The 23,040-nt window shown below is 36.5% G+C and overlaps 1 protein-coding gene across 2 annotated transcripts in view; it reads left to right on the top strand.

Annotated features, from left to right (window-relative positions):
- LOC128014194 (cytosolic carboxypeptidase 4-like) overlaps positions 1–23,040 on the top strand; it is a 191,371-nt gene that overhangs the window by 45,143 nt on the left and 123,188 nt on the right. The window contains exons 1-3 of one of the 2 annotated variants that reach the window (XM_052597555.1): positions 5,294–5,488; positions 17,273–17,340; positions 21,368–21,431. In XM_052597555.1, coding sequence (XP_052453515.1) covers positions 5,413–5,488; positions 17,273–17,340; positions 21,368–21,431 — 208 coding nt within the window. In that variant the 5' untranslated portion in view covers positions 5,294–5,412. Of the gene's footprint in view, positions 1–5,293; positions 5,489–17,272; positions 17,341–21,367; positions 21,432–23,040 lie in introns of those variants that run through there. The other variant, XM_052597556.1, reaches the window with a different exon arrangement.

Below are 23,040 nucleotides of genomic sequence, written 5' to 3' on the forward strand. Positions count from 1 at the left end.
AGGGTGTGTGTGTATGTGTGTACCATGTCATAAGGGTAATTTTTTTTTAATTGTGTGTGTGTGTGTGTGTGTGTGTGTGTGTGTGTGTGTATATATATATATATATATATATATATATATATATATATATATATATATATATATATAATAAATTGAAAACCTTTTGTTTTCAATGGGAGAATTACAAAATCTAAACCCGTCTTTTCGTAAGGTTTTAGTTTTTTTTTTTTTTTTTAACACTTTAACGCACATTAGATATTAATACATATAATACATACATTATAATATAATGTGTGTGTTTGTGTGTGTTCTGAATTAGTGCACCTTATTGTCATAATTCTGTAAATGTGAGTGTCTACAGGCGAAAATAGGTGTAACATTAGTTACTTGAACTTACTTGATTATTTGAATTTTTAATTATCCAATTAACATTTTGTATAGAATTAAGTATATATATATATACAGCTGCAGTAAATGGACCCTTTGCTTCCCCCCTCCCCTTTTCTATCCCCTGGTTTACTTTTTTGTTGCAAGGCTGTTGGTGCAGGAATTGAGTAGGTGGGTGAGCTGGAGGATGGGATAAGGATATTGGAGTGGGGTGGGAGAACTGGCAGCCCGTACTGAGGTCTGATTTCACTGCCCTCTCTCTACATGTTTTATGGAAAGTGCTATTTCAGCCATCCCCAGCATGTGAGTGCCATCGCTTGGTCGATTGCTCATGTTACAACCGTGGTTTGAGTGACAGTCGGACTTTCTGGCACACAAAAGAGCCCGCTGGAAAATCCTGAGACTGATCGAGGTTGGACACTTCCACAGCACAGGTTCTGTTGCTTTGGGAACAAGATACAAGACGCACATCCCATTCAGGTTGCAGGACAGGTGGGAAAAGAGTCTAGTGTCCACCGTGGGCCTGATGAAAGGGGGAGATACGAAACTGGCAGTGAATACGTGCCCTCTGAACACGTATCTTTCCAAAAATACCATTAATGGCAAGAAAAGATGCTTAATGTGGTATTTTAAGTTAGTGGACCACGAGGGAATGAGTCATCCACTTTAATTTGACGTTGAGATTTGCAGATGGCGATTAGACTCATGATCAGCAGTGTAGTAAGCATTACTGGCTGCTGTCAAGTAAACATTTTGACAGATTTTTCTGATACATTAAAAAAAAGTTAGTTCTAAAATTAGGCTACACTCCATGGAGAGTCCTCTATTTTCCTAAACATAGCCGTTTCCTTTATTTATGGACATTAAACTCACAGAAAGAGCCCCATGTATGGAAGCCATTTTCTGGTAATTCTTAAATGAAGTTTAAATTCAAGTCACAATAATGAGAAATAGTTACAGTGTTGAAATATTAAGCAACAGTATTGAAAAAATAAAACTGCGAATGTGATAAATAGTTGCAGTTATATAAAATCCTAAATAATTGACTTCACATGCTAATTGGGACTTTGTGATAATCATAATTTTGTCTATGATGAATAATTGTAACTTCAAAAGGCAACTGTGATATAAAAATGTCACAATTTAGGTGTACATTTGCATATATTTTAGTTATAGAAATTTAAAAGTAAAAAACAAGTTTTAAAAGGCCCATGGTTTTTCACAGAATGATAAGCAAAAGACTTCCTTTTGAGATAAAAAATGAGAGCTAAAGAGCCAATCTCCCTTTTATGATTTGTTATGATTACTGCAATTTTGCTTGCTTGTTTTTTCCTTGGTTATTAGATGAAAATAAACAATCATCCACTCTTAAAACCTGAGAGAAATTTAATCTCATATCTAATGGGAGCCAGCAACTCGAGATGGCTGTCTACGTGCATTTCATACCGAGGTTATCTTTTGCTAAGCGCACTAGATGACAAGTATGTCTGCTTAAGGGTCTCAGTATCCACATTTGCGTAATACCCCTGTAAGAAGGTCTGAGTGTGGAATGAAAATCGGTCTCGGATGTGAAATTTTGTCATCACTTGATCAAACCCACCTCCTTCAAAAGCACGAGAGTTAGATTTATGAACTGTGAACATTAAAACAATGTGTTTTATTAATTCTAGCGGTATTTTTGCGTGTCTTTATACAGTATAATATTTTTTCTGTAACGTCAACATATAGCAGACGCTAAATCAACCGCACCACATCACTTCTATTAAATCTACAGCCAGTGAATGACTCTCATTAGCCAGGAATTTAATTCTTTAAGAAGAATCATCTCTATGGGATTTGGACTTCACTAGTTTGGGTTTGTGTCATTTCCCCCTTGATTTACTCACCCTCGAGACATCCTAGGTGAATATGATTTCTTCTTTTGATGATGTCCTGGCTCTTCCAAGCTTTATAATGGCAGTGAATGGTGGTTGAGATTTTGAAGCAAAAGAACATCCATCCATCCAAAAAAGTGCTCCACATTGCTCTAGGGGGTTAATAAAGGCCTTTTGAAGCAAACAGATGCATTTTTGTAAGAAAAATAGCCATATTTAAACCTTTATAAACCGTAATCTCTAGTTTCCGCTAACTGTCATACATGCATTCATGTGAGAGAATGGTGTTCCAGCGGGAGATGTAGGTGTAGCGAATTCCAATTCAAATTGTCTGAAAGAAGAAAGTCATATGCACCTAGGCTTGAGGGTGAGTAAAGAATTTGGGTTATTTTAATTTGAAGGGATGTCAGACTTTAATCAGAGCAGTTCATGACTGACTGTTTAAGTAATTGTTTTAATGATGCATGTTAAGTTTTATTAGTGTTTTATTGAAATTAATGAATTTAACTTTTTTTGCTTAATTGGAAATCATATCATTCGGTAGTGGATTGACCTACAAAATACTAAAAGATTTGGATTCCTTATGATTCCCATTCCTTTTTTAAAAGCCTTTTTGGATCCACCGCTCAGTTATCCAGAGTGGACTGAAATAATTTATTTGGGCTTTATAGCTTAGAACGTGTCCTTGGTGAGACTTTCAAGGACTGCATCCAGCCCACACAGTTTATCAATAATTTCTTGATGCCCGCTGTGTACTTGATTTTTCTCATTCACTTATTGATTTCAAGAAGCAAATGCTTTTATGCGCTTTCTTTTCCTCTCAGAACCACAGAGTTTGCTTGCGATACTTTTTTTTCCTCAATATCATGCAGAACATTGTAAACCGCAGCATCATTTGTGGAGTGTTGTACTAAAAGGGTTGAGGAGTCATGAGGCCGGATGTTTATTTTTGCTTTTAACCTGGGAATGGTTCACAACAAGATGTAAAGATGGATTGTTAACTGACAGCTTTGAGTGCCAAACACGCTTCCCGGCATCCTTAGCTCTGCTCTTATTTATTTATGAGGCTCTGAGGAGCTTGGCATAGAAGTATGTCATAGGTGCCCTGCATCTCTTAGGTTGATAACTTATTTAACATGTTTGTGCTCAGAATGCTAGAAGAACAAGCAAAGTACTGTTCCCTGTGTAAAGAGGGTTATGCCACAGGGAAGGAGGGAGAAAGAAGAGGAGTGCTCTCTGTTGTTTTTGAGATGAAGCTAAACCTCTCTGTGTGGGACTTGATTGGGTCTCCTGAAAGGTACCCCCAGAAAATATGATCACGCTCTGCCTGCTTTGGCTGGGATTAAACTATCCATGGCTCCCAGCTGGTTACTGGACCTGTGGTTTCATAAGCCTCTTGAACCTCTCGAATGTTCTCGAAACAGCTTGTGCACCTTGAGCTCGCTATATATTTTACCCCACTCAAAGCTAATCTAAAGCTACAAAAAGTGCCTCAGGTCCCAAGCTTGTACGGTTGAAGTTGCATGCCTGTCAAGAAGACCATATACTGCTCCCATTGGTACTGTAGGTCTTGAAGTGGTAAAAACATAACTTTAGAGCATGCATGGTCTCATTTGAATTGGTACAAGAGCTTTAACATTCTGCACTTATAAATGTTACATCTATCTATCTGCCTCTGTCCATCCACCCACCCTAAAAACAATTCTTCTTTGCATTCATTTAATATCTAACTCTTGTCTGCAATCCAAATTCAAAATCAAGAACTGAATTGCAATTTCTTACAACCTCTGTAGTAAGGCGAAATATTGCTGGTAAACCTTACCTGTCTATTATTGGAAGCTGGCTGACACACTAGTTGTTGCAGCTTAAGTAATTTAAAGGCATTGTTCACCCTGAAAAGAAAATGTAAATGTACTCACCAAATCCTTATGCCTGACTTTCTTCTGTGGTACACAAAACAACAAACTTGAAATTCAATGTGATCTAATCAACATTGGAATACAATGGCTTTCACTTTAAACAAAACAATTAGACATTTTTAAAATACAAATTTTGTGTATCCATTTGTGCCTTGCAAGTATCTTTGCTGGTGTTTTTCGGGGTCCCTGAGCTTACTGCAAGTAAGTGGTTTGGAAAACAGGACCAAGAGACCAGAAGAGATTTGGCCCGCTGACAAATCCTGCAGCAGACAGGAGTCACTCTCTCAATGTAAAGTGTTAATTAAAAGGTTGGGAGACAGCCAAGCAGTCGTAAATTTGTAGTTGGAGGCAGCCGCTTTTACAAGACATGCTTCTCCGAGCTTCCTGTGCATGCCTAGCTGTGGCGTTCAACAGTTTTGTTCATTTTCCATCTTGGCAGACTAATGTTCTTGCACCGTGTGAAGTTCCTGTGATTGTTGTGACTGAACCTCACTGTGTAAACTTGGCAAGCAAACTGATGCTAATGTGGGTTTAGATGGTGATTTACAGTTGTTTTGTTCTGATGCAGTTTAGCAGCACTCAAAGGAGAATAACGACCTGAAATGTGGACAACGTGGATAGGTTAAGGATGCACACTTGTGCATTGGTGATACTTGCTAGATTTTGTGTCAGGCTGTTCAAAAGGATCCTGTTGCATGCTTGCATGAATAGGGTTTATTTTCACTTGTGCATTCCCGGCATAACATGCTATTCATATTGTGTGGTGTGGATGGACACATCAAGAAGCTGAGTCTAGTTTGGATATCCTTCATTGGAAGGTCCTAAGTCTACTGCCCATACAACACAACAGACACATACATTTACAAACCCTGCCATAAGCTGTCTAAAGAAGCTGTATAAAACCACAACACCAACCCCCCACAGAAAGATACAACACTCACTAGATGACTTGTGCCCCCTGGACTGATTTACATCCCATTGGCCACTAGGGTACACTTGGCCCTGTTCATTTTTGTCAGGCCAGAATCCAGTGGGGGAGTTTACCCAAAGGGGGGAGGGCATTTAAAAAACGGCCAGGTGCAACCCTTATATTGAGGACTCAGTGAGTGGCCTAGAGGCAGAGGAAGGAGGTAAAAGGAGACAGGAATCTATACCAGACATACTTCCACCTTTTGGTAGTCTTGGTCCTATATCCTTTTGTCCATTTCTCTGACCCTATTGACCATCCCAAGATGTACAGCTACAGTAAACCGGGTTACTTCACCTGGACAGCGACATTGAGAGAGTGTGAAAGCCTCACTAATGGGGGTAAGCGAGAAGATGCATCTCTGCAATGCTCTGAATGCACATCAAATCCTGCATTTGGCAAGAGCGTGCAGTGTGTAAAGAGAGCTCCTACCGGAGCTTGCACATGTAAATGTCTTGTTTTGCTTGCACAAAGGGATCTTTTGCAGCCTTTCACAGCTTTTGATCAGGTTGCATGAGCTTGGTGCATCTAGCATTTTTAAAAAGACTTTTGAAATCGTGAAAAGATTTGTTGCAGACGATCGCATGGGTACATTTACAAGATTTACCGGAATCAACCTTTAAATGCTTGCTCGATTCTCAAGATAATCAGTCGATTGATTTGCATGTGTGCTAAGGCAATGCTTTGTGATTGGCGAGCCTACAGGTTGGGTGGAGCTCTTGACTTTTCCATCTTGATCCTGGCACATTTTATGGATTTTGGGCATCCACTTTGGGATGCTTCAAACTCCACCTGCTCTTTGCTCTTAACTGAGCTTAAGACGATATGAGTTATTTCCATCGACTCAAGACATTGCACAACAGCTGTATCAGGTTTTGTTTCTAAAATAAGATCAACCTCCTCTCTTCATGTCACAAATTGCCATGTCAGTCCTGTCAAAATAACATTATTTTTATCTTGCAGCCTTAACAGCGAACTCAGCGGTTGTTATTTGTCCTCCTTGCCCCCTTCATATGGTAAACGATCCATGAGTTTGCCTCTCAAATGTTGGGATACTTATGGTATTATGTAACTAAACAAAGACCACTGCTGAGTGACAGTTACATCCCACAATGCAATTGTGCCCGGATAATTCCATTGAGAGACAGCGAAAGCGCTAAAGCTCCTCCGGCTTTAGGAAGTCCACGTCCCACAGGTGTAGGTTATAATTTATAGACTCTGTCTGTCTGGATTAGAGAGGGATTCAGTGGTATTGTGTGTGATGAAGTCACCTTGCCACTTATAGGGATGTGATATCTGCAACATTTGACGCTATTTCTTAGTTTATAGAACTGAATGTCCACATGCGTTGGTGTATGTGCGACACTCTAGATGTTTACACTTTCAACAATATTGGTAAAAAAAGATATGACCTCCTCGGTGTAATTTTAGCCCAGGCATTTAAATATTTGTTCATTCTGCTGTGCCATTAGAGGCTTTAGGGAGATTAAGCCGAAAACCCAGAGGGTACTGCTGATGTGTCTCTAACGCTGAACACTGCTAGGGGACTTCAGGGTCAAACTTTTTTTCAATTTTTTTTTTTCAGTATTATTAGCACATTATTCACGGAGCCAGAGTTGTTTTTTGTGCATAATGTTTTCTGATAGTGGTCGGTTTCAGCCTAGATAATAATGATCGGACTTTGGCCTCTTGAAGACGTTAATTATATTGTACAAAAGACTAATGTGATAATCAGCTCTAATTGAATTTACCTGCACGGATAGAATGTTTGTTTTTCGATGACGTGAATTAGCATTGTGCTAATGCCACTTTTCAAGTGGATACAATTAACCAAGCAACCAAAATGATACTTGCAGTTGTTATTATTTTTCCAAAGCAGGTTTCTAGTTACCTCTTGAAGTTCAAGGACAAGTCATGCCATTTTCACCTACTCTTCATGGTGCCTGCTTCATCAGCAGCTGTTACACTAATGGAGACAATTTGGATTTGTTGGCTCCCAAAGGAATAAGGGAAGCTATTTACCATTGCTGTTTATTTTATCATTGCTTCTTTGGTATTTTTTCACAAAAACTACTTAGAACAAGAATGGAACACATCACAGCCCTGTTGTCTTTTTTAAATATCAGCCAAATGCTAATGAAATATTGTAAGCTGATTAACATGCAAGAACCAAAGATAGAATACAACTTGTATGGATGACATATAGAGAAGGAAGCCAAATGAAACCTTTGCAGTTCTGACCAAGCATTTGACCCCATCATGAACTTTTATCATTGTAGCTTGAGCTGGGAGTGTTACCTTTCAGCTAATAATTCTGCTAATGATTTGCCAGATCGCTATTTTATAAAAAAAATATTGATAGAAGGTCAGGAAGTCGTGCTTGAGGTGGAACTTAAAGTGACTCTCGGTAGCCACTAGTTTGCCGTCTAAGGTATCTGGCTGTATTTACCACAGCGTTAGGAATCATTTACTAACTACTGAGAGAAGTTTTTATAGAATGAACATGACAGTGGTATGGCACAAGCTATGCTGTGCACAGAGAACTTTAAAAATGTCTAAAAATTACTTGGCAGAAATTGACACGTGATCAAATTTAATGCCCAAACAATGACAATGTTCTCAAACTGGTACATAGACTGATGGAGGGTCAGTGAAGGATTGCAAATGTAAATAATCTGCATGTTTGTATATAGATTGTATATGTATACTTACATGTTGTTATTATTAATATTAATAAAGTGAAGTTTATTCATATTAATAAAATACCTCCATTGGTGACTAGCACTGTTAATTTAAAGTGACAATTATTGAATTAAACTTTTTTGACAACTTTGTTATTCTTTTATGCTTGAAGGTAAAATCCAAGCTGTCAAAATTTGAAAGTAGTGTTTTATATTTATTTATTCTGATGCATGTTTTATCAGATGTGACAGTTGCTAAGCAATGAATTGTTGGCCAGGAAACAGTCAATTTGGGAGAATGAGACGCTGGAAAAATCTTTTTTTCATTTCATAATAATTGCCGGATTTGATCTAAGAAATGCTGTTGTGCTTTGAACTGAGGAAGGATGAATCAAATATCGCAAAGCTTTTTGAAAATAGATCATTTGTGTCTTAAGTTAAACTTGAACAATTTTAGATAACAACAGTAATTTTGTCTCTTAAAAAATTTATTTACCAGGTAAGTCCAACAGGAGTTTATTATAGCAGGGTGTTTTTTCACAGCTGTATAAATCCCATAAAACCAAATTGGGAATTTAGGCTCGATGTATGTTAGTTCTGAGGTCATCTTTATGCTAATGTATTTCTAACAGCTTTAACATTAAAAATCTACAGAAAAATTACATGCATCAAACAATCTTTACTCCCTTTTAAGATGGCAAATACTGTAAATATAGGCAATGTGACCTTATTTTCTTCTGAATCACAATCTTAATGTCACTTAATAGCAGTCAATGGCATAATTATGTCTTGATAATGTAGCTCCTATTAAATAGGAGGAGATGAATCAAATTTTTATGTGAAGGTCAGGCACTGTAAAGCCCTATCAGCTGTTAATATCAAAAGGCTAGTTTAAATGTTATATAATTATAGTTTTCACCATATATATCTGACTTGTTCACTATTACAAAGACCTTATAATCACACCCTTAGATGGTGCTACTGATGATTTCCCTCCATTTTTTCATACTGAATATAAGGTGTAATTGAAATAGAAGGGCCTTTTATCTAGATGATTATGATCCTCGTTTGGAAGAAATCTGAACAAGGGCTGGGACAGTTAAATTCAATCCAGGTATGCAGTGTAGGCGTCTGTGTTGAATGACCTGTAATAAAGTTATTTATGAGCAGATGGGTGCGTTTCTAAGCCTTTGACCCATGGCATGCCAGCATCCAGGGTCAAAGGTCAGGCATGGCTGTCTGTAACATTCATGACCTGCTGATGTTTAAAGACGTGAAGCGAAAACATTTGCACGTTCTTGTGCAAACTTGTATATTTCAGTATTTTGACATTACACAAGTAACTATTGACAGACCTACAATGGTGCCAAGAGTTTAAATCCTATATCGAATTAAACAATGAGAAAATATACACCTAGATCTTGCAAGGCAGACAATTTTTTTCTCTAAACTCTTCGACCATGGAACAAAAAATAACGCAGAGTGGGACTTCATCTCACACTTGTGTCTTTTTTATGTGTGTTTATATATTGCAACTTTCCGAAATTATAATGTTGGCAGATAGGATTGTTAACATCAAATTAAGTGTTTAGCTTCAGTATTACTACAGAATACTTCATGTATCTATTTCTAATAAACATGAACCTATATTGCATCTGTATGTAAACTATGTATGCATGTTTTTTTTTTTGCATTATTAATGCAGTAGTGTAGAGAAATGTCAACACACGCATAAGCCCATAACACCTCTAGCTCTCTCCCTCTCTAGCGCACACTCTCAGTGGCTCATTTGGCTCGGAGCAGAGGTTTATCTCTTTTCCATCTGTCTGCTACAGCTCAGTGACTCCTAATTTATCATTCTGGTCAGAAGTGAATAGCCGGGTTTCTTCCTTGGATCTCAGTGCTGAGAATGGAATATCAACTCTTTATGTTGTGATTTATAGTGTAGCAACCGAGTCTATTGCCGGACTATTTTAAGAAAGCATATGCAGTTACTGACATGCAATAGAGGCTTCTACTTTTGATCGGGCGTGGGCCTGGAATTTCACTGACTTGATTAATGTCATCGATGAGAAAGCTGATTTTCCATAAATCCTTTGTTGATGATTTATGATTGACATGCCGAGGTGCTTTGTGTGTGGGGTGCACTTGATTTGCATTATGCATTTGTCAATATAGAATATGCCAGTGTGGCTGGATGAAGCCGTGTCCTTTTAATTTGACTCAATGCCGAAGTTTGGCCACGGTTCTTTGGCACTTGCTGCACTCCCAGCGGCTCCGGACAAACTATACAGAGAACCTGTGAACTTCACAGTGCCCTTTTCGTAACAGTAGGAGATGAACTGAGAATCCCAAACTATCATTTCATATTTGTCTGTATAACAGAGGTGCCAACCAGAGCCTTCCTAAGCACTTAGAGAAAAGTCCATCTTTGTTGCGCACACATGTTCATCAACATCAACTTTGACTGCCCATAAGTGGCTCTAAATAAGAAGCAGTGTTGGGATAACATATTTCAAGTAACGCAAGTTACGTAATCAATTACTTTTTCAGATAGTTAGTAAAGTAACACATCGCTTTTAAATTTACAAGAAAATATCGGAGTTACTTTTTCAAATAAGTAACGCAAGTTTCTTTGTTTTCCTGTTTATTCATTGACACCTCTGCAATTAGTTACCTTTTTATGGAGGTATACCATTTACCTTTTTATTTTTATCTATCTGTGTGTCTGTCTGTCATTGTCTGTTGAATTTTAGTGATGTGCATGAATGACAATTGAAAATGGCAAAGGCTGAGATTTGAACAATAGCATTAGAGATGGTGGAGGGGTGGTGGGTAGTTTGCAATGGAATGGGTGTTTTGTTTGTTGACTTAAGCCTCTTACTCTTTAGCCCAGTCTAAGATGAAGGTCAAAAATGTTTTTAAATAGAGCTGCGTACTCGAGGGAAATGTCGAGTTATGCTGGGAGGGCATGATGCGAATAGAGAACATCTCGCACCGTCATCTAATTAGTTCCGTCTTTTGCTTTGGATGCGTCAGAGTTGACGGCAAACTGTCCAGCTATGTGAGAAATGCTGCACTCATTAAATACGAGTTTTCTTGTGCTGTGTCTACAACTTTTTTGATGCATGATGATTTATTTTAAATGTGCTTCATGCTGTTCTTGTTATCTGTGGAACAACAATATTGACATGACTCGGTACATTTATCTCCATTTTGATATGATGTGTTGTCACTGTGGCATGTTAAGTCATGTTTCATATACTGCCCTCTAGTGTTTAAGCATCATATTGTGTGTGTGTGTGTGTGTGTGTGTGTGTGTGAAGCATTTTCATGTTTTATTATTTATTTCACCATTGGAAACTAAATTTATCAGCATTAGTTTCATCGCTAAGTTGATCTTAATATATTCAGATAGTATTTTCAGTTTTTATGGTGTTGTAGAAAAGCATTTGCATGCCTCCTCTGCAATAAAAACTTCAGTTTGTTTTACACATGATCGGCCACAAGACCATGTTCCAACATGGTGTTGAATGTTATGCCAAGCTCATTGCTCTCATTATAATGGTTCATTTTACCCAGCTAAGCTCCCATTTACTGTGGCATGGTAATTTTACTTCAAAGTGTTATTCCAAACAAGCTTCCATTCTGCCAAATTACCACACAAAGTGTCAAACTGTAACCCCTAGCAGTGCCCAGGCAAGATTTTTAAAATTCATTTGGCACACTTCCTACCTGTAAACTCATATCAGTTCAGATGAGAATTACTTTCTGATCAATCCTGGTGTTTATCCAAATCTCTAACCTGCCGAAAGATTATTGCCATAACCAATTACCTTTCATGGACTTGAGAGGTAACTAAAATAAAATGCTGAGGCCTTGATCATAGCTGCAATTAGCAAGAGCTGCTAATTCTTATTTTAGCCTGGGAACAAATGGTGGGGTGGAAACTCACTCAGCTCTGAAACCCGAACTTGTGAAATACGTCTGAAGTCGGATAATGAGTGACCGGGTCACTCGGAACAGGACAGAGGTGAAGATGGATGCTGTACCCGGAGCTGTTGTTAACATGTCCTGCGTCAGCTCATCGCTGTACGCCTGGGAAGGAGTCAAGGTCCCTTCTGGGTATCAGGCTTCTGTTACCTAAAACACACTAATTTTAGTTTAGTTTTGTTTACAATTAATAACACACATCTGACTGGGTTGAAAATACTCACTATAATTCCACTTGAATGTGCGAAGCTGTGTGTTGACGTTCTCTGAAGAGTGTAAACACTGTGGCACTTTAAAAATTCCTCTGTTTATTCGAACATACAGACGTGTCACATTGTTGCTCAACCAATAGCATGAGTTTTTTAGGATCACCTGTTTCTCTGGCAGACTGTTTGGGGCAGAAGTGTCGGTGTGACGGAGAAGTGTTTGACTTGGCAGACTTATTGTTATTGTTATAATAATAATGATTATTTGTCTTATTAAATGTTTAACTATTATCATTATTATTATTATTATTACCGTAATAACTCTAAATTGTATTTTTTATAATATAATTACAATTTCCTTAGCATGATTATTATTATTATTATTACCATAATAACTCTAAATTGTAATTTTTTATATAATAAAAATTTCTTTAACATTATTATTTTTAAATAAAAACTATTATTATTATTTGTGTAATTAAATTTTTATCATTATTAATATTACTGTTATTGTTATTATTGTTATTCATTTCATTTTTAATTATCTTATTTATTTTTTCATTATTAAATTTGTTTGTTTGTTGTTGCTGTTGTTGTCAATACAACAAAAATGGCTTTATATTGTATTTTTTCTATTTTTTTATTCTTAAATGTAATTGAATTCTCAATATCATCAACAACAACAACAACAACAACAACAACAATGTTATTATTATTACTACTTATACTACCACATCATAAACAACTCTGTTGTGTTTATTGATATTGTATGTTTCTGATTTTTTTATTCAATTTTTCTTCTTCTTAACTGTATATGAAATTTTCAACAACAATATTATACATATTTTTTATGTATTTTTCTGATTCGTATTATTAATTGTAATAAATAATTCTCAAAAACAATAATAACTCCTATTCAGCCAAGTAATGTAGATCATTTTCGCTTTCAAGTTTTTCATCTAAATTTACAATCAGTTTAATTATTAAATGTGTGTTGTTGTTGTTGTTTTATTATTCATTTCAAATTAATAAGCCATTTTAGTTACATTTCATGGCAGTGTTAAAAGTCAGCATTTTATATATATATATATATATATATATATATATATATATATATATATATATATATATATATATATATATATATGGATAGTTTAAGGATTTAAGCAATAAGTTCATGAAGTTGGAAAATGCTAATTAATGCAAATGCTGGGCTACATATGGTCTGCGTTCCCTCTGCAAAGATTACTCAGCTTATTTGTAGGCCGACAGCCGTCTTTTTTGGCTCCATAAACATAAACAAAATCCCCCTGACTGTAGAGGAAGGACTCGGGTAACTGCCAGCGAATCAGCTAATGAAACCGACGCACATAAGCCTTCATCAGCTGCTGACTATAAACATTCTTCTTTGATCGGACCATTAATGCAAAACGGTTTGATGACGCACTGCAAATAAAAGGGCATGACAGGTGCTGCTCTTGTTTTGTTCTGCGCAAGTTCTGGTGGTCAGGTAAATATATTTTTTTCACAAATGTACTTTCAATGTCAAATTGAATCTCGAGCTGAAAGTATCCAAGCAACTGAACTATCACAGATGCCCGCTTTTACTAAATGGAAAACCTACCCGTATGAATAGTGGCCGATTCAGGCCAACTTTTTGTCAGTCTGGTTATAGGTTTGCAGTGTTGCATTTGTAGGGTGCCTATCCTCGCTTTGATTTCTCTGAACAACATCTTGATCTCATCAGTTGCACTAGAGCTGTCATCGCCCAGGATTCATGTCCTCTACTTACGTTCAGTTTCCTAAAACAGTGGTAAAAATAGCTGTGTGTTTGCAGCCGGACACAATATTCTTGCTTTGGCCTGATGGGACATTTAAGTCATCTTCCCCATAATAGTGTAGTCGGCAGATTAAACTGTGCCCATGATTGAGATAATTATAAGGTCTGAGAAATGTAGGGCGAGTGTAAATTTGAAGAGATACTGTGCTGCTTTATTCTCATGAAGATTCAAAGAGACTGAATAAAAGAATACAAATTGTTATCATACTGACTCAAATGAAATAATTGTGGATGGACACAAAAGCACCAATAAACTATGATTAAAACTCACTTTATTCAACTAGTTACATTATATGTCTTTTGAGGCTAAACTATAGCTTTTAATTAAGATTCAACTCGCGTTAAATCGGTGCCTTTGAGTCATTGTATGGAGCTCAACACCTCCAGAACCAGATTTGTGATTTATCTGATTCAAAACATTTGACTCGAATTAAAAAACAAATAAAAAAATTGTCCTTGCTAGTTTCTCTCATGAACATTTAAAAAGATTTTCATTCAGTTATGATGTTAACTTCTGTATGTTCCTCAAATTGAAATTTTCTTGTGACCTTCAGAAGGTTATACATCTTATGGACCACTTTTATGACGCATGTATGATGTTTTTTAGTAATTTGGAACATTACAGCACATTTTAATTATGTGTTTAATGATGTGGAAACGATATGATAGCTAGCTTTACGTTTTAAAACACATTTGCGTCAGTGAGTTGGATTCAAGAACCAAGGAATCAATTGAATCGAATTTGTGGGCCGTCTGATTCGAAAGATTCAATTCAAAACAAAGATTCATTATAAATTCGCCATCGCGGCTTACTCTTATGAACATTTAATAGATTTTCAGTAAATAATGACGTAAATGGCTGTATGATCCTCACACGAAATTGTTGTTTGTCTTCAGAAGATTACAACTGGGTAACACGGACCACTTTTATGATAATTTTATGGTGCCTTTTGGTCATTGTAACTTTATTCAGCCCACTTTCATTGTATGGAAACGAGTGTCCCTGACACAAAAGAAAGGTAAACAGGTTTTGAGCCATAAGAGAGTGAGTAATGACAGAACTTTCATTCCTTTACATAATAGTGGAAGTGCTGTGTGCACGCGCGTCTTTACTTTGTACAAATGACCCAAACCTTCCTACAGAGTTTGAAGACGGAAACTTTCTTGGCATCGATTACACACACCGGCCTCCCACACACTTTCACCACATGTAGCTTTGCCAAAAAGCTGTCACTCATAAGCTTTGGGATGGCTTAGCTTGCTTTTTTCCAAAACGTCAGCATTTTGTCTTTGCATGATCATGCGCTGAATATGCCAATTCATGCAGTAGCATAACCTTCGAAAGAGAGTGGGTGTAGCATTTAGAGACACACAACTGTTACAAGTACCAATTATCCTCAGTAGTCATTTTGTAGGATTATTGTTATTATAACTAATTAGATTATGATTTAATTATGACATTTTCGAAAACAGGCTATTAACTGAGGTTTCCATATGAGAAAGCTCCATTAACGTGAGTCGCCTAACAGCTACTTGTGTATTCATGTGTGAACGCATGTTTGCGTGTTTATTCCATGTTAAAGCACTTTGTCATATGTTGATGACACTCGTGGCACTGCATGTGGAAAATTATAGCTGTAACATAACTCGAACACAGGCAACTGTACTGTAATAATATCTGAGCCCTGGGAATCTCTATATAGAGATGTTATGACCTGAACCTGCTTTATAGACTGACGCGAACTTACAGGTATTGGTTCTCTCTCATTATTTCGTTTTAGTTGTATGTGCACCCCTTGGAACACAAGTGTATTGTTTCTTTGTTTTGTTTTTATCGTACTGTAGCTCAGGAGACTAGATTTTTAGGTTTGCTTTCTTAAATCCTTTGGAGGAATACAAACAGAAACAAAAGTGACTATTGGTGACATACCTGTACAGTAATTGTGAATGGCATGACCATGATAAACTAACAAACTATAAAAAAAAAAAAAAAAAAAAAAATGACATCTCAAAATGCAAAATGTATGATTTTTCACAGTTGCAAAGTCAGAATTTTAAATTGTGCACAATGGCTGTGTAATTTTTTTTCATTGTATGTAATTTTTTTACACCAAAGCAAACAAGTCAATTACAATTTCTTGTAGAAGATTGTCCCCTTTTGAAGTTTTTGGAACTTCTAGTCAATCACATATGTTTTTGCATGCATTAATCTGCTAAATGTAACTGAGCCAAAGCACGATTAGCAATAAAGCTGTTATAAGCCTTTTGCTTTGGTAACACAAACATATATTTCATTGTTTGTTCCTGGCATTAAATGCCTTTTTTTCTCAGCTAACAAAAATCTATTCTAAGAATGTTTTGATAATCTTTCTATTAGGTTATGAAAGTGTTATTTCTGAATGTTCTCTGTATGTTCTGAAACAAGTAGAAAGTAGTAACATAGAAAAAGTTACATTTAGATGATGTTCCATAAAGTGTGTGTGTGTGTGTGTGTGTGTGTGTGTGTATATATATATATATATATATATATATATATATATATATATATATATAAGGTTCTGTGAACAGTCTCATTGAGTTATGAAAACATTGTTTCTAAATGTTCGCTACGTAAAGGGAATTGTCCATTCAAACATTTTTTCAAACATTATGGTGGCTTTACTTTTGAATGTTCTCTGTAATGTTTAAAAAGATAAAGTTCAAACAAGTAGTAATGTTAAAACTTCATCCAGAACTAAAACGTTTTGAAAAAAGAAAAGAAAATGAACATTCTCTTTTTTTTTTGAGAACGCTATTAAAGACCATCTAACATTCTAGTAATGTTTGAGGGAGAGCCTTTAACTTTGACAGAACCTTGCCAGAACATTAGCCAATGTTCTGCCAACATTCCCTGTTAGCCAGGATGGCAACAAAAACACAGCTGTGAGTGTGTCTCCCATACTAATCACGTTAATTTACTCCATCGAGATTCATTTCAGAGGATAGATCATCTTTATAAAGTCAGTGCCAGGCGATGTTTAAGCACAGCTTGACTATATTAGCTCTCTCACGAATGTACACACACTCTCACTCACTTCTTTATCTCTCACACACACACACACACTAGAAGATTCCTCAGCCTCTTGATATCCCTCCAGGCCGTGTCCTCTCTCCTGCGAAATGCTCGGCTTGGTTTAATCCCTGTGTCTAGTCAGGCCCTTTTAATAGGAGCCTCATCTCAATGTCCGTGCACAACTGGAGCAGCCCGCGGGTTTATCTGACGGAGATAGAGTTTCAGGCGACAAGCTGAACCCCTCTTGGCTTTAACTGTACCCGTCTGTCTTGTAAAAACGCAGAGGGAGAAGGTGCTGCCTCTGTGTCACTCTAACCTCTCTTTCATTTCTCCTTCCTCTTTCCATTCTTCAGCACGCTCGAGGCCCACCATGGCGGCGCCGAGCTCCAGTGGACTCGAGGTCCTCATCAGCACGTTGCAGGTAAGCGCGCATAGTTTGTGAACAAGTGCATCTGGATTCTCTCTCTACTTTGACACGTGAAGGTTAGGAAAGGCCCACAGATTCAGGCAGGCATGCTGGGAACACTACCCACACATGCAGGACACTTTCCGTGTGATGAGTGAGAAAGATAAATGACATGGTCTCTCAGTACCATAAAAAATAGCCCGCGGTTAATGTTAACATGTTTACCCCCTTGAAGTGAGTTTGTTAATGTATGCAATCGAATACTGTACAGTGCTTGATTTTTTTTTTTTATAACTTAGTTTTGTTTTAGTTTGTTACACTAGACTGCAATGCGTATATTGGATTATATTAATACCTAATGGTTATAGGGAGCAGCATGCAAAACGCTTTAGTTGCGATTGCCATTTAGAAATATACCCTTTGCAGACTTCTATGAATAATATAATACCATAAAATGTTCAATTATAGTGAGATTTTATTTGATCAGATCTCTGAGGTTCGCTGCTCCATATAAAATATAGCAGCTTATTACTACTGACATCAATTTAAACATTTAAACATGGTATTTGGAGCAGAACTCTTCTTCTCAGCAGATATACATATAAATAAATGGACCACTAAATGCTTAAACTATCAGTAAAAGAGAGAGGGAGAGAGATCAATTCTGGTTTATATTTTAACCGTTTAAAATTTAATTAATATTCTTTTTATTAAAGCCGAGTATGAATATCATCAAGTTAGTGTTTTGAAGCCTTTTACATTTACTCCAAAATAATAATCTGTTGCTTACTTTTTTAAATTAGTCTTCCCTTTCACGTAGTATATTGTTCGTTTAGACTGATTCGCGAATGCCGAACGCGCACAAACACAAAAGGCATGTTTTGTCATATTTTTGCGATCAATTTGCATTGTTTTGCTTTTGTACTTTTTTTTTTTTTTGTAAATGTAAATATGTTTCGTACACTTCACTGCAGAATGCCCCATTTGTCAGAATAAATATTCTATAGAGTTGTGTGATTTAAGTTAACTGAACAAATTTGGTGATGTGACCTGTATTTGCAGATTTGATTGGGGTATTGTGTATGCTATTGGCAGTAGTTAATAATGGTTGTGTCTTATTCAAACCATTGAGAAAGAGAGAGAGAGAGAGTAATGGCATAGCTGCAAGCATCAACATCATCGTTATTATTGGTTTATAATGAAAGATGTGTGGACCAGTAAACATTCTTTTTTGGTTTATCGTTTTCCATATCTGTTTTGAGCAGATTGGTCGCGCTCCCAAAATGTCTCATAAACCTAAAATGCCTCATAAACATTTAAATGTGATTTTTATCTACTTCTACAGCTTGCGGTGACTGATTTCATATCAGTGATTTGTATATATCAGTTGCTGCCAATGAGCCGCTGAGGCCTTCTATGCTCGCAGGAGGGCGACGTGCCGAATTCCCGATAACTTTCTACCTCTAGCATGAAAATCAAACTCAGAAGGGCTGAAATTATTTAGTGTATGCGTCAAAGCGCTTAATTGAGAGTGAAAACCATAAGATGAGATTTATTCCCCCTATGTCGATAAGAGGCTTGTAAGAAAAAGTGGAAAAGTGGTTTGGGAGGAAACAAGTACAGCAATGAGCTCGCTGTGATTAAACGCAAGCTTTAAAAGGTTTCTGATCTCACCAGAGCAAAACAACATTTGAAGGGACAGAGAACGCATAACATTATAGACTTGAGTGCATATCTAAATGTTATTGTTAAAGTGATTGATCTTAATCATATAATCCTATAAAGGATCACTAGGTTTTTAGTTTTATTTTAACTAGTATAGTGTTGTATTGTAGCCTGAAGTCAAATATAAAATTATATATTAACTGTTTGGGCAAAAAACGTGTCCCCGTATGTCCTGTCAGTTCAAATAAGGATCCTTTGCAGCTGCTCGGCATTGGCCCTGTGGCCTCGGCTCTGAAGAATCGACTCCTTTATTACAACGCAAACTGACAAGGGTAGCTAGTAATACCGTCACGATTATCCACAGCCAGCGTGTCGCCTTCCTCCAGCCATGACTGGCATCAAACGTAGCAATAAGTCCCAAATTCACTGTCCTTGACACGGAGCTGTTGGTGCCTGAAATGGGATTCCTGCTAATTCAAATTGAGACTGACACAGACGCTCAGGGTGCCGTGTCGGAGTTAGTTTTTTTTTTCTTCATATTCTTCCTCTGCTTTTCCCTTCCTGTTTTATATCTCTTGTATGACTTGCTGAGGCAGGTCCTGCCTTTGATGTACTAAATCATTCTGAAGGTGTGTCAGAATAACTTTTAATAGATTTTCTGCGCTATTCAGAATTGTTTGGCCTGAAAGGACCGGCTCCCAGCCAAAGCTCTCCTGACTCGCTCCTGCCACCCTCCTAAAAGTTAATGGTGTGCACTAAGAGGTAGTCAATGTTCCTCATTAGAGTATTAAAAATGAATGGGGGATATGAAATGTTTCACTTTCAAGTGGTTCCTTGAGTATATAACCACTCTACCTTCTTCCGATTGGCAGATGGGAAACATTAACGGTTTCTGATTGTAGTTTGGCATAGGCGAAGCCGGACTAAAAAAGATGTCATTATTCATAATTTCAAGTGCCGTTGGATTATTGTGTTAAAAGATTGTTGGGCAAATAATGCTCTAATGATGTGCCAGCTGGCTCTCTAGGCTAGTTATATCATTAATGTTGAGTTATTAACATGGTTGCATGGAATTAGCCCAGGTGGTGATGGCAGGCCATGGATTTTCCAAGAACGGGCACACGCTCCGTTCTACTAGTGTGAAAGTTCATCCTCAGTGAATTGTGGTTTCTTCATTAAAACCAGTCACCTTCAGGGGCAGAAATTAATGGGGTTATGGAGTGAAAATGTCAACGAGTGTGTCAGAAATGCCCTGGAAATGAAATTCGGAGGGCTAAAAATGTCCTTATCAGAGATTTTGAATGAAACATTGGTTTAATTAAGAGATTTGGCATAAATGTGTGTGTTGTATGCATGCTTTTAGAAAAATGATGCCCTCATAAATGTAAAAAAAAATAATGAATAAAAGCAGCTGAAATAAAGTTCAAGCAATAGTTCCCCCCAAATTCACGTACTAACCCTCAGGTTTTTCCAAGTTTTATGATTTTTTTGCTAAAATGTCTAGATGGCTTTTTTTAGCTTACAATAAAAAGGAATAAAACAACAAGTACAAAAAAAATCTAAACTTGCAGTCGTTTTTTGCTAAAATACAATAAATCCTGCATTATTTTCTACTCCTCTCCAGAGCCAAAATAATTGTTAGTAATTGATTGATTGATTTGATAGATATAATAAACTACTAATGAAACATTTTTGCATTATATGATAGTTGTAAATAATACTAAAATAACCCTGTGTCAAGAATACATCTATTATAATAGAGGCAAACAATATTCCTCCACACTTGACTTTTAAAGCATTGTACTGTATGTACTTTCATGCTCTGCAGACACTGGTCTCTTTTGTCAGTTGAATAATGTGGGTGAGAGTGACAGCTCCCTGGCAGGACACATCTCTTTGCGGTGCAGTTGGCTGTGGAGATGCTTAATAGGATTCAATGGCTACTGTCAGAAAGACACGGCCAGCAGAGATGCAGGCAGGACAATGTTGTGTTCTCGCTCTCTTTCTGTCGTTTTTGCCCTATAATGAGAGCTGAAGCTTGAATCCCCAGCTGTGGAGTTTCTTCTCTGAGGATTACAGCCCCCAACCGCCTACCCGTCAACTGCTGCTGCTTTTAACCACGCCGGGGTACATGTCCCAATGCATTCTGCAAGTGGACGTAATGCCGGAGGATTTTTGCTGTGCCAGCCAGGAAGCACTCAACACTTTATATCTCACATGGGGCGTGAATAGTGATGTCATCTGTGAATGCTTTATTGGAGCTGCTTACATTGTTGTGTGGTTGTTTAGCCACATTTTGTGTGGACGCTATAGGAAGTCTTAATGCAGAGGCCAGGTTGAGTTTTTAAGCGTGCTGCTCTTTCCGTTCTCTTTACAGAATGCTGGAGACAAGGAGAACATGCTGAACATCCTCAACGTCCTGGATGAACTGTTGTCAGCAGGTGAGATGCCCTTTTTTCTACAGCCAGATGTTTTCTGTCACATCTCTGCACTGATTGCAAGTGTGCTGGAATTTGTTTCATCGAGCAGGAAAAGTGAAGCCACTTTGTTTGGCCAATGAAGCCACAGACCAGCTTTATATGGGTGTTTTCAATTTTGGGCCCTTGCATGTCCTAGGGATTGATTTGTATGAAGCTAACATTTAAACTTTTGTGAAATATTGAAATATTTATTTGTCATTATTTGTATAATATTTATTTTATATATTCTTTAAATTGTTATAAAAAATATTTATTTGATTGATTTAGATCTAAAAGGGTTTTGAAAATAGTTTACCATGCCTTCACCTATTTATTTTTGCTACATTTCTAATATCTTTTTGTTCTGAACCCAGATTTTCCTCAAAAATCTAATGTAGTGTAATATAATAATTATTATATATATATATATATATATATATATATATATATATATATATATATATATATATATATATATATATATATACTTTTTTTAAATAGAGTGAAATAAACACAGGCCAATTTAATTTATTGTACAAAATTTAAGAACTAATTGTATACTATTTATTTTATATTTTCTTTAAATTATTGTTACATTTTTATTTATTTTATTGATTTATAGATTGATTTAGGTCTAAAATGATAACTTATTGTTGAAAACATTTCATTTCCATCACAAAACAACTATTTTGCCCCTAATAATGTTTTTTTCCAGACGCTATTGTATTTGGTTATTAAGTGTGATGCATAACCTGAACAAAAAAATAAAACAAAACAACAATAAACAACAATAAACTAAAGGTAATTGGCACAGTTCCAATCATCCTGTTGAATATGCAAAATGTGTGAATATTATATTTGTGTGTATTTATACAATACAAAATGCTAGTAATGAAATTAGGCCAAGCAAGATAACGCAACCATTTTAGTTAAAAGAATTATAAAATATTGTTCTGGCTACATAATACGGATAAGACTATCACAACTATAAAGATAAGTCAATTACAACAGTAAAAATCTCTTGTGAAGTTAAAGATAAACTCTCTACTTGTTCTTGCACATTTCAATTTGTCTTCATTTGTAGTTTGCTTTGGATAGAAGCTTCTGTTAAATGAACAAATGTACATAAAGTACTTGATTTAAGTCAGGACACCTTGAGAAGCCAGACATTTTTAATTTTTTTAAATCTACAATAATCCAGAGGCATTACTTTCAAAACCAAATCTTTTAAAGCAGTCTTAATAACATTGAAAATACTGGTGAAAGGAGACGTGACGTCAATACACATTTCTCCCAGGATCTAATTATATAAACTCAACTGTTTCAATGCTGTTTATTTTCATATCTTGGCCTTATTCTTGTATATCACTCACCAACAAATCTATCAAATAATACTCTTGTAGGGGTGGAACAGTACCATACTAATCCTGTAATTTGAAATTAATTCACTATAAAGTAATTAGGCAAATTTATTCAAGTTCTGAAAGAAAGTCGAAAATAAACCCAGACATCATCTTGCGATAGTACGCCAGTGGCATAATTAGCGTACGAGTTATCAGCCTAAATTTGACATTTTGTGAAATGGTGGTGG

This window comes from Carassius gibelio, chromosome B25, assembly GCF_023724105.1.
Source record: "Carassius gibelio isolate Cgi1373 ecotype wild population from Czech Republic chromosome B25, carGib1.2-hapl.c, whole genome shotgun sequence".
Taxonomy (NCBI): Eukaryota; Metazoa; Chordata; class Actinopteri; order Cypriniformes; family Cyprinidae; genus Carassius; species Carassius gibelio.